Below are 12,734 nucleotides of genomic sequence, written 5' to 3'. Positions count from 1 at the left end.
GTATCTGTTGGGCGTTGATCTCCATTGGTTCGCCCCGGCCCACCTTGTATCACCGCGTCTACCCTCTCTTTCCTGGCCCTCAGGAATCTTTGGCAACTATATTTCTTTCCTCCAATTTCTATATCCCATTGTCCCATTTTGTTCTTTGTACGCACCCCCACTATATCCAGTAGGTGGCACTCTATAATTACTTGATAGTCTCGAGGGATATTTCCCATTACATGAGCCGTCACTTGTTTCCCTTGAGCCCCCCCCCACTTACTCAAGCCTAATACTACCTCCCCGTCAATGGTGCAGGGCCCACCCAGTTTAATCAATTGAAACTTTCACACCTTGACTTGAGGAATCCTCTCTCCATCGTCCATCTCCAATGCTCCTTACCACATGATCGTACTCGAGCTCCAGTGTCCACCAGGCAGTTTACGCCTCCCTCCACTCTTATTATAGGCAGGCCGCCATGCTTCTCTCGTAATTGCTCGATGTGCGGCCGCTCTTCTACAGGCATCCTCCTCAAATTTCGCGTACCTTCCCTCTTGGCCTCGTCTCCACTCTCCTCCTCTGCTACTGAGTCCGCTTCCGTTTCTGGGTTCCTGAATATCTTCTTCTGTCTCTGATACTCCTGATGCTTTTGAAGATTCGCTGGGTGATTCCTTATGTCATAGTCTTAGGCTTTTTCTCCTCACTTGCTGAGCATTCACCTCCATTGGCTCCACCTGGCCCGCGTCTCTTCTTTTATACATATATAGGCATTGCCTAGCAATATGACCCTCATTGCCACATTCAAAGCATCTTGTGCGCGGGTAATGCGCCACTAAATGCCTAATCTTTCCACAACCATGACACTTCCGATCCTCCCGCCAACCATTGTTTCTGGGTTTTGCTTGGCTCTTTCTATTTTCTTGGAGACTAGCTCTCTCTCTCTGCTACCCTCTCCGCGATCTCTTCTTCTCCAAGAACTGGACATATTTCTTGGCCGCTGATATTCTATCCGGGTACACCCAGCTACTTCCATTCGGGCCTCCACCTCCTAGCACTTGTATCCATAAGATCTTGAGTACATTCCTCAAATGAGCGTTTATTAGTAAATCCCTCCTTCTTCCCTAGCTCTTTTGGCTATGGAACCTTTAGTACCATGGATAGGAATTGCATCCAACCTGCACCTGGATTGTTTCCATCATCTCGCCGAGTTTATCTGCAATTCTATTGTACGTGCCAGGAGTTCCGCGGCATGCTAGACTGTTTCGGTTAATTTGCCTCTCTGATCATCATAAATATGTCTTCCTCAGGGGCCCATCGTCCACCTCCGAACGCCTTCTTTCCTTAATAACTCTCCAAGAGGTCTCTTCGTCCGCTTGGATTTGATTTAGGATGATCCTGTTCATTCTGCAGACGACCGCTGCTTTTAATGCCTCTGCATCTTCCCTATCGACTAGACTCTCGATAGACTTCGCTTCAATTTGACTTATCAGTCGGTCACCCTATTTTATGAAGTGGCTCTGTTTCTCTTGTTTCCCTGTTAAGCAGTTCGAGGTCAGAAACGGCCTTCCTCAAGTCTTGGGCGGTTGCTGTGCGTACTTTTATCCACTCAAGTGTTGTGGCGTGGGCTTCCGCTAGAGAAGCTTTTTGTAGTGGGCCAAGCTCCGGGAATGGAGGAGTCACCTTCATGGGAGGTGGGTTCTGGAACCCGTTTTGATTTAAAGCTTCTAGGTTGAAAACCGCGACAATGCTGTTCTTAACTATTATTTAAAAAAAAGAGAGAGAAGAAAAAAAATTGGAAGCTGAGAAAAGAACGATAAAAATTCTTCTTGAAAACAAATATTGCTCCGTCATCTAAAGTTCCCAGGTTTCAGGGTAAGGAAAGCCCAGAAACAGAAGCTTCGAGAGGACCGGAAGTGTCATGGATGTGGCAAAGCAGGGCACTTAGTGGCACAATGTCCTCGTACTCGATGCTTCGAGTGCGGGAACGAGGGGCACATGGCGAGACAATGCCCTCATGTATATTGCAGACAAATATCGGGCCAGGTGGAACCAATGGAAGTCAACACTCTGATTCTAAAGCGGAGAAGAGTACATCAAAGGAGAAATGATTCCGTAAGTGAGTCTACAGAAGCGTCGGAGGCCTCTGGGATTTAATTAGAAGAAAGGGAGTCGAGAAGATGACAAAGAAGTAAGAGGAACTTGTGGAAACGTTCTGAGGAAGAGAGGAGAACCAGGGAGGAGATTTGAGATGCGTATCAACAGAGAGGCGACCGCACATTATTAAATAACAATGTGAGGAGGGAGTGCGGCGGTCTGCCAATCATCCGGGTGAAAAGAGGAGTGAGGTGCCTCGTAGATATTGGGAGCACCAATACCATAATAATGGACCGAGAAGTGCTGAAAAAGCAGAGTGGCGAGGGAGGGTTGCTCCGGGTCCAAATCTGTCAATGCCGTCTAATTACCCTGGGTGGGCCCTGTAGTGTGGTAGGGGAAGCAGAGATTGGATTATGCAGGTGGGGAGAAAAAGGAGATAGCTTGGTGGTGCATTTAATAGACAGGATATCCCAAGAATATCAAATGGTTATTGTAGGTGATCTATTAGGAAAAGTGGGGGCTAGATATAAAGAATACCCAGGGAAAATGGAATATTAGTATAGGAAGGAAAAGAGACAGCTGCCAAAGAATTGAGAGGGTAAAGAGTAAAAACGAGGCACGGCAGAATTTAAATATAAGGGACATGACAGAAGCTATCAAAATAGGGATGATTGTTTATCGAAAATTGGATTCCAATAGAGGGAAAGAGGTGCAGCGCTACGAGGGGCCATTCATTCAGGGATAAGGGAACACAACATAGTCACAATTGAAAGCTTGAAACAACCAATTTTTCCAAAAAAAAAAAAAAAAAACTTAAGAATTGTTGAACTCTGTTGACGTCAAATAGACTTTGTCTTTTTTATTAAGAATTATGACTTATATGGAATTTAACATACCTCTTTGGGCTTAATAATTTAATTTGGTTGTCAAGTAGTCATCAAAATGAGGTTTCAATCGTGTGTCTTTGGTGTATACAATGGTTTTTTCGTTATAGTATTATGTTTTATCTCCCGATGATTTATATGTTTGTTGGAATATTTAATGATGGATTTGTCTATATGAATCCTTCTGATTTATTTTGAAATAATTTATTTGGTTATGACATTTTAAATTATTTTAGCCTTATTGTTCTGAAAGTTACTGTATATATTGGTATGTAATTTTACTTTACTGTGGGTCTTATTAAAAAAAAAAAAAAAATACAATTCACCCAGTATTATGGTTGAAGAACTTTCTGGAGCTACTGTTGTAATTATTATAGCAGGAGGAGTATTAACTTTAATGCTATTGTTCATTTTTGCTAAAAGACAAATTATGAGGTTTGCTTTAAGATCAAGGAGAGGGCCCCATGTTCCAATAGGGCATGGTGCAATAAAGGTAATAAGTCACTTTGGCTGATCGAAAATCTAAAGTTCTTATATAGTTTATAAAGTCAACCAGATTTCATCTCTAATTCAGATGTGTGTTAATGATAGGAGTATTTTCATGTATTATGGAGTATTTTTATTTCAGTTTCAAAATTAAATGAATAGATTAAAACTATTCTTAATAATATTGGCCATTAATAAGGATTGCTTTAACCTATCCTGCCAGAAGTTGAATTTTGTGGTGTTGTCAGTCTCAAAACTAATGATACTGTCAGTGAGGCAAAAACTCACACCCTAAAGATGTGAAATTTAAATCATTTTTTATACACTCAGCATTTTCACCATATCCCAAATTAAATACCTCTGAGGTTTAAATTTATTAATTTTCTAAAATGGAGCTTTCTAAAATTTTTTTAACATTTCATTTAATCTAATGGCCTATGTTACCTTTTTATTAAATAAAATCGCCTATTTTACTGTTAATTTTAATTTTATTGTATGAACATATTTTCTGCTAGTCTCTGAAGAAAGAAATTCACAGGAGAATAGATCTTGTTCCCAAAATTGTTTATGAGCCTCCATTAAGTAATGATAATGAATCCAGATACATATTGCCACCTGGTTCAGATGTACCACCATTTTACTACAGACTCAAAGCATGTGATGATATTAAACTTTTAGGTATGTTTTGTCAAACTCTATAGTATGTTAAACCTATGATTTGACTTCATTATTTTTGAATTTATTAGTGTACTTGTTTATCCTTTTATATTATTAAAATAAAAAAAAAACATAATAAAGACATTATTTTAGAACACTAAAATGTCAGACAAATAAATTGCTATGGGTCTTACAGACCCACTTGTTGTGTTGTTGGTTAAGTTAAATTATTATAACTTTGAAGTTTTTAAAAGAGTACTTATCGATAATCTTTTATGGTTTATTATTCTATGATAATTATGAAAATTGAGAATCCCCGCAAATGTGCAGATTATAAAAAGTGCACACCAATGCCAAATTTGATGTCCATTGATATACAAGTGGTGAGAAAAGCAATAAAATCGACAACATTGAGCACATCACTGGGGCCTTGTGGAGTATTAATCCACTAGATAAATTACTTTGATGTATCACACATCATTATTTCTATTGTGGAGATGATGCTGAGGGTGGGGTGATGTACCAGAACCTTTGTGTCAGGGGTGCACAATCTTGATCTTCAAGGGAAAAGGAGATTCAAATAATATTTTCTCTTGGATACCTATGACAATATACTCTATTTTGCATCAAATCATAGGGAAGGTTCTGGACAATAGGCTGAAAAAGCCACTTTCAGTAAAAATCAAAGAGGCTTCATTGTAGGTCAGCTGGGATCACACACCAGTACCAAATTCATTGTCACAATCTTAAAAAACACTAAAAATATGAAAAACGATTGTGGTCCAGAACCTTCTTTATGATTTAAATACTTTTTTCCTCTGTAACAATAATTATACTGAGCCACCCTGTACTGGTATTGCTCCTGCTGACGTCTCCTGTTTGCCTTATTGGCTCTCTGCGGTTTCGATACCTTTTCAGCTCCCTTGTCGGCCATATATTTTTTATTCTTTTTCCTCATTATGAAGTATTCAATGGCAGAGTTCTGTGGGCCTGAAGCTTCACTTTGGTGTTAATATTCTTGAGAAAATTTAATAAATCGCTCTTTACTTCGTTGAAGTCCATAGAGTTAAAATTATTTTCTTTTATGGTATAGTGGAAGGTAGCTGACCATTTAGCTATTTCCTTTTCAACACCCTCTGCCTCTACTTTTATTATTCTTAAGTAGGCCCCTTAACTTGTTGTTATTAGTCTTCCTGGGATGCTATTTCACAATATGGGTTCTAAGACCCCTATTATCCTTGAAAGACAGTCCATGAAGACTGTGACAGAATATGTTGTCAATCGCTAATGTTCTTCCCAAAATCTGTTCTCCCTCATGCCACTCCATCTTGACAAACTTTTTTTGTCACCTCTGGCAGCAACCACACACATCACAGAGACCACCACTGCTTCCTAAATGGCCCCATCTTATCTCAGAACTTTTACTTTCTGTCCTACTTCTATTTTTTTTATAAAAATGTATAAATTAGCTAAAAACAAAACTGGTCAGAGACTGATAAAGAGATGAAGTCAGATTGTCAAAAATATGTACAAATATCATTTAAGGGAGAGTTATATACAAATATTAAAGAAGTTATATATATAAAATAGGTTAGAAATTTGTTTAAAACGTAAATTCATGGATTAAAAAAATGAAAAGTATAAATATTACTAAAAAAAAATATATATATATATATGCAGGTAAAAAAAAACAACGAATAATGCTTATGTAAATTATATGTGTGCTTTCTGTATAATGTTATTGTTACTACTGGGAAAGAGAATAAACATCTGCAGGGGGAGGGGGGAAAGCATAATTAGAATAGATTAATACCAATGCATATAAATACTAGTGCATTATTGCTCTCTTAATTTCTCTCAGTTATTTAGAAAATTGTAACAAATAAGATACATTATACACAATAAAATCATTAGACATAAACTTAACAGATAAAGGTATCTGTTATAAAGATATAAATGTATCTTTGTAATGAATAAACTGCAAATATATAACTATTCAGCATCAAGTGAAAAGTAATCATTACAAAAAAGAAAAAAAATTAAAATAAAACAAATGTAGATAAAGAAACAAGTATCTGAAGAAAATACTTATAAGATTAAATTAAGGAAACAATCAATACATTAGATGTTGGCTCCTCCAATGACAGACGTCAGGGATAAGGGTAAATAAGATTATCGTGACTACCAGCCAACTGGGACATAGTTGCTGGGAAGTTGCAAGTCTGTTCCTTATTCCTGATAAGAAGCTAGGTCCTGGTAATATGGTGCTTCCTTAACTTCTAATATTTACTGTGGATTCTGGGCTGATCTGCACAAAACTTCCTCCTCTCCTTTTTTCCACACACGTGCCAAAAAAAGGGGTTTAATCTGATGAGAAAAAAAACACTCATATAAAAGACTAAGGTGGAACTGATGTTTGTTAGAGCTGTACAAAAAAAAAAAAAAAATATTGACATCAAGAAAATTAAATCTTTATAAATACATCTATATAGTGTTTTATTTCAACAGAAATTCTGGCAAAGATTATTTTTCATGATTATTTATATATTTTTTTTAACAGAGAAAGAGATTCTAAAACAAGATCCAAGTCTACATAGGCATCCAAGTGACAATCTGAGGGTATATCTTCTGAACACTTTAGGTGCTCCTTTAAATGGTGTTGGGCAACGATTAGTACAGCAATTTTGTGATTTATATGAACATGCTCGTCATGATCCTGCTGATTTTGGTGATGAAGAATATCAAATGTTTTCCAGAATTTTACTTAAATTGATGGATGCGTATGTATAAATCAAAAACACATCATCTTATTTTCATTTTTTAAATAAAGTTTCTATACATTTTCTTTTAATGTACAGTGAGGGGTCATGTATTTATTTATTGTGTTCCCTATTCTATTGTTTCCTTAAATTTATTAATTTTTGGAAAAGTTAAATTCCAGGTTTTCATTGTTCAATTTTTATATAAAGTTCTTTTGCTGATGATCTAATTAATTTATTATTAATATGCTTATGTTACTTATTTAATTATCTGCCAGCTGATATTGATAATAGACATCTCCTAATCTGTAGAACCATTTTCTTGTTAAGATATAAACCTGTAATTTTTAGTGATGAATTAATTAATTCACATTGAGTAATGGTGTCTGCATAATAAATGTAATTTTAAGTGTTTTAATGATATTTTGTTTGAGTTTGGATTGTCATGGAAAATACGAATTCCAACCTTGACTTGCCACTGGAAGGTTAGTAATAAAAGGATCTACAAATAAAGAAAACCCTAAATTTTTGTTAATTTTTCACTAAGTCTTCAATATCTTTTAAAATACCTAGATTACTAAAAAGTAATACCTTTTCGGAAGTAGATTAAATTTCTTAAAATTTGAGACCTAATAGAGCTCTTTATGTTTATTAATTTCTTTATAACGAGATTTTTTTTTTTTTAGTGAATCACCATAAACCATAATTTTCATGACTTTTTTAATAGAAATTGCTATTCTTGAAACAAATATTATTATTAACTATTGATATTATTCGCATTATTAACTATGAAGTGCATTTAATTAGCTTCAATTTTATCACTAATCGATTTCTTTAAGTCTTAGAGGTACTTAGATATCGAACTTTCTGCTGACATGACTGATTTTCAATGAATGTTGTTAATATCAAAATATTTTTTATTCTACACTGATTTGATTAAAATATCCAATACTAATCATGTTTCCTTTACTAAATTGATAACTTATAATCAACTGTTTGTAAATAAATTAATTTATGTTCTTAATAACATCTCCAACTGCCTTTGACCAAGTTTTCAGTATTCTTCAATTTCATTCAAAATAGATGGAGTATTTCTTCCTTTTTTGGGGCTAATTTTACCATGCATTACTTTTGTATGGTGACTATTGCACCTTTTGTTTTTATTTGCGATTTTTTTTTAGCTTCCTCTCCTGGAACAGAATAGAATCTCTTAAGTTAAGCATGAATGTTTTTTTTTTTCATGAAAATTATTTTTCGTCAATAGAAGCTATTTCAAATATTTATGATTCAAACTGTATCATATATATTATAACAAAAACACACACACTTTATAAGGATTGTGTCCCTTCATAATAAAATTGTAGTGCATTAGAAATTTAACATCTGGCCAACAATAAATATAATAATTTTAATATCAATAATAGATAAAGAAAACCAAGTATAAATTTTTAAAAATATTTTAATCATCTAAAAATTTTTGTTTATTTTATAAATAGTTTTTTTGTTATATCTATTGTATAAAAATGATTTGGAAATATATTATATATATGATGTTTAATTGAAATTCTGTGATGTATCTGTCTGCCTTTTGTAAAACTGTCTTGACTGAAAAAATTTCTTGTTAGGGAATAATAACCCATTTATTAATGAACGTTGGTTAATATTAAATTAAGTCTTCTATTATGTATGTATGATTTAGAATACTTGATACTAATGTAAACGTGTACTTTGCAATTTTTAGAAATGAATCCACAATCTTGATGTTTATCATACTAGTTTATCGCTGAATTCCTGTTAGGAAGTTTATTTGCTTATGTTATGGATAAATTCTTGTTTAGAATTAATTAGCCAAATAAAGTTAAATTATAGTTCTATATATATATTTTTTTTTTTTTAGAGCACGTTTATTGAAACCATACACAGCAGGAAGCAGAAAAATGAGCCCGAGAGGTACTCCACTTAAGACCAGAGATAAATGCCGTGAATTGCATGAAAATAAATTAGAAAAAATTGATGATCCTGAAATAGTTCCCGATAATAATGAGACTTCTGTTTAAAATTTAATTTAATTGATTCAATTTTTTGTACAAATTTTCTTGTATATATAACCAAACTGTATATATTTTGTTTCTATTTCAAATAAAACTATAATTTTAAAGATTTTCATATTAACTGCTTGCATTTTACAATTTATTTTTTTAAAAGAAAATAATAACAATATATTTAAATACTTGATTGGTATTTTACTATTATTTTATCATCACTTTTGATATGTATAATTTTTAATATGCAAATATTATTTATTCTCATGAAAGAGGTAGTTGGGTTTATTAATATATGCGTTTCATGGAAGGTGTTTACAATTGATTCAGCAGCTTTTAATGTAAAATCTACTAATATCAACATACTAATTGAGGTGTAACTAAATCCACAATTTAGAGGAATCCCAGGTTTTAAGTGGTGTGTAGTGATTAAGGAAATTTGAAGAGAATCATTTGACCATCTCATCAATATAGAAAAGAATATAGAGAGGTTCTGATGAGAGGGAAAGTGCACAAAGAGAAGGACCAATATTTTTTTTGATTAAGTAATCAAGATCTCACCAACACATTTTCTTGAGGATAAGCTTGAGAGTAGAAACATAAGTCAGGGGATGAGAGATAAGATATAGAAATTCGCGAGAAGGGCAGAAGTTTTTGTGGAGAATCAATGATAAATATACCAAGCATCTGTGAACTAGGTATGATGTGTTATGTGGTTGTGCACAATAAACAGATCTAGAAAGAAAATTAGGTCCATGAGGTATGGTCTATCAAAGAATCTGAGAGTAATTTAGTGTTGAGATAACTTTCAATGATTAAATTTCAAAAAAGGAGAATTTGAATATAGAGTAATTATTGAGGAGAGAAATGAAGCTTAAGGAAATTAAGATAAAAATGTATTTCACATTCGTAATGCTAGGAGAAGATATTAAAAGGATTTTGGAGCTCAGACTATCATGGAAAAAGAGAGCAACACCACCTAATGGAAATAAAGGAAGTTGGGATATTAGATTTAAGTCTCATTTCTGAAATAGTAATGATATAAGATGGTAAACATTAGAATATTAGTCATGTAGGAATAATGGAAAGGTTATTAAGGAGAGAGGAATGGATTTGATTTATGTTTTTAGGAGAAGGTGCATTTCTGTTCTAATCTAATTGATGAATGAAAAAAAAAAAACATGGCAGTTTATGGTGACCAGCTTCGTGCTTAACATTGCTTATCGGTTATCATGCCTATTAACAAATTGTTTCTTTAATAATCTGTTTTTATAGATTTACTTAGAAACCTTGCCTTTTGTATGACTAGTGTCCCTGATTAGGAGATTGCAGATTTGGAGAGGTGTACTAGACCATATTTATGAATTTTGGTATTTGTTGGTGCAGGGTTCTATACTCCAGTTTTTATTCTATGGGTTTTTCTCTTAGATTGATAATTTCAGCTCCTATATAATACTAATTTTTTTTCTGATTTTTGTAAAAATCGTCGGGTTTGACCATGTTTCACAACTTATAGAAATTGAAAGAAACCTCCAAACAATACTAGGTGATTACATTATGCACCTAGAACAAATAATTAAATTCCTTAAGATAAAAAAATATGTTCAAGATCATATAAAAATTTATATATATATAAGGAAAAAATTCTAAAATATATATAACGACTTAAGCAGTTAAGTGTCCATAAACAAAGTAACCTAATGATTTCACTTGACCAAATTGTTATAAAATTCCTCCTGAATCCAATCCTTACAGTCCAAAATCCTTAATGCTCCTTACTTTGTCACAAATCAAGTCATCTATCAGGAACTTAATGTCCCATATGTTGCCAATTTGGCCAGAACAACATACCAACCCTTCCATGATAAACTTTCCAACCACCCAAACCAACTCGTTTCTAACCTGGCTTCTCCTTCATTACCTAATAATCTTTAATCAACAAATTATGGTGCTAATTACTTTTTATCTAATTTAAATAATTAAATACAATTTATTTTTATTAGCCCCGTTCGCATGACGGCGGACCAACCCTGTTTTACAAATTATGCAACTGTTCATTTAATTATACTACTCCTTACTCAAACTATATAACTGTAATTTACAAGTATTCTGTAGTTCAGATCTTAATGTCCCATATGTTGCCAATTTGGCCAGAACAACATACCAACCCTTCCATGATAAACTTTCCAACCACCCAAACCAACTCGTTTCTAACCTGGCTTCTCCTTCATTACCTAATAATCTTTCTAGGCATCTGAAAAGAAGATGTCCTCGAAATCTTCTCCTCTAGAAATATTTTTGGAGTTTTATCAATGGGTAGATTCTCCATATGTTTGTATCATATCATTATATCACTTAAAGCAAATTTACTTGATGTACATATAGGTATACAGTTGTAAATAACAATAAATAAATTATTTTTAAAAAAGTTTTAAATGTGCAGATAGGAGTAATTTAAAATATTTTTTCCAGCAAATTTTTTTTTTTTATTTCCTTTAACATTTATCATTGCATGTTCTTCCGCTTAGCTTTTTAGTTGTGTTTTATGTATCAATGTACAACTAACCAAAACATTAGAATCGTTCAAAAACTTAATTTTTAATCCGACATTGTAATAAATATTATTCCAAAAAAATCTGACCGTTCTATTATAACAAAATTTTCTTTGGAATAGGATTGTCACCACTTATTAAAGTCCTCGCGGAGTGAGCCCCCCTTTGCTCCCTCATGCTACGCCACTGAGCCCGATTTTTTTTTGAGTCGACTATGATTTTATTCGTAATTCATCTGTCCATTTCTAATTTGAACCATCTTTCTTAATCAAAGTTACAGTTGGAAAGTATAAATTGGGAAATAGTTAAGATATACTGAGATTAGGGTTAAAAGTGGAGCTACTAGGTTTTTCCTTTAGTTCACTCTATCTTGGAATCTTTCTTAGGATTTTCTCCGTTATGACGTGCAACTCAAGGCTATGTTGAATGTAGCTTATATTGCTGTAAATAGTAATATTATAAGGTTGTTATAAAGTATTAGTAATATACTAATACTTCCATACATCGAACTTTATAATATTACAGTATATTATATATCCATTATACAATATATTATGTATATATTTATAATATTACTATTTACTGCAATATAAGCTACATTCTAGAAAAGCCCCGAGTAGCACGTCATAACGGAGAACATTCTAAGAAGGATCCCTAGAGAGGGTGAACCAAAGGAAAAACCTAGAATGGAAAGTATGTATAAGATAATATGAAAGAAAATAATAGTATAAGATGTATGGAAGTATTAGCAGTATGTACAGGATATAGTAGTAAATTCATAAACACAAAGCCTTTAGTCTCCAAAATACCAATAGATTAACAAACAATTAAATTTTGGAAACTTTAGAATTGGTGTTCGAAATCTTCCAATCAGTGGAGTTGGTACAATAATTTATTAGACGGAGAGAACAAATATTAAATTTCCCAACGCTTATGACAGGATTTCTCAACTTACAAACTCCCTCAGTAGTCGATAAAATTATTTGGGATTTTCCAAACCTGATAAGTCACTGAAATTTTCACCAAAATTGGACAAACTATAGCAGGTAACACGTCCATTAAATGAAATTGATTTTACAGAAATGGATCAAAACTTGTTCCTTTATGTTTTGCAAAACGTGAAATTCCATAGCAAATTTTTGATTCCAAGGACAAAACATTTTGTTCCCTTCCCATTTGAAAACCACCTTCCGATATTATGGTATATACAAGTTAAGGTATGAGTCAGCTGTTATTTCGATGTCAGCTGACTGAGGGGATCAGCTGATCGAACGTATATAA

The 12,734-nt window shown here is 33.3% G+C and overlaps 1 protein-coding gene across 1 annotated transcript; it reads left to right on the top strand.

The window, feature by feature from the left end:
* Nucleotides 1-3,001: 3,001 nt before the first annotated feature.
* On the top strand, nt 3,002-9,100 carry LOC106678763 (protein C1orf43 homolog). Its single transcript, XM_014417505.2, has 4 exons — nt 3,002-3,450; nt 3,959-4,121; nt 6,661-6,880; nt 8,757-9,100. The coding sequence occupies exons 1-4, from the start codon at nt 3,292-3,294 to the stop codon at nt 8,914-8,916; spliced, it is 702 nt and encodes a 233-aa protein (XP_014272991.1). The 5' UTR covers nt 3,002-3,291; the 3' UTR covers nt 8,917-9,100.
* Nucleotides 9,101-12,734: the final 3,634 nt, after the last annotated feature.

This window comes from Halyomorpha halys, unplaced genomic scaffold (assembly GCF_000696795.3).
Source record: "Halyomorpha halys isolate HHAL.00 unplaced genomic scaffold, Hhal_1.1 Scaffold158.1, whole genome shotgun sequence".
Taxonomy (NCBI): Eukaryota; Metazoa; Arthropoda; class Insecta; order Hemiptera; family Pentatomidae; genus Halyomorpha; species Halyomorpha halys.
Note: the sequence above shows the minus strand (reverse complement) of the source record. Positions and strands in the feature narration are given on the sequence as shown.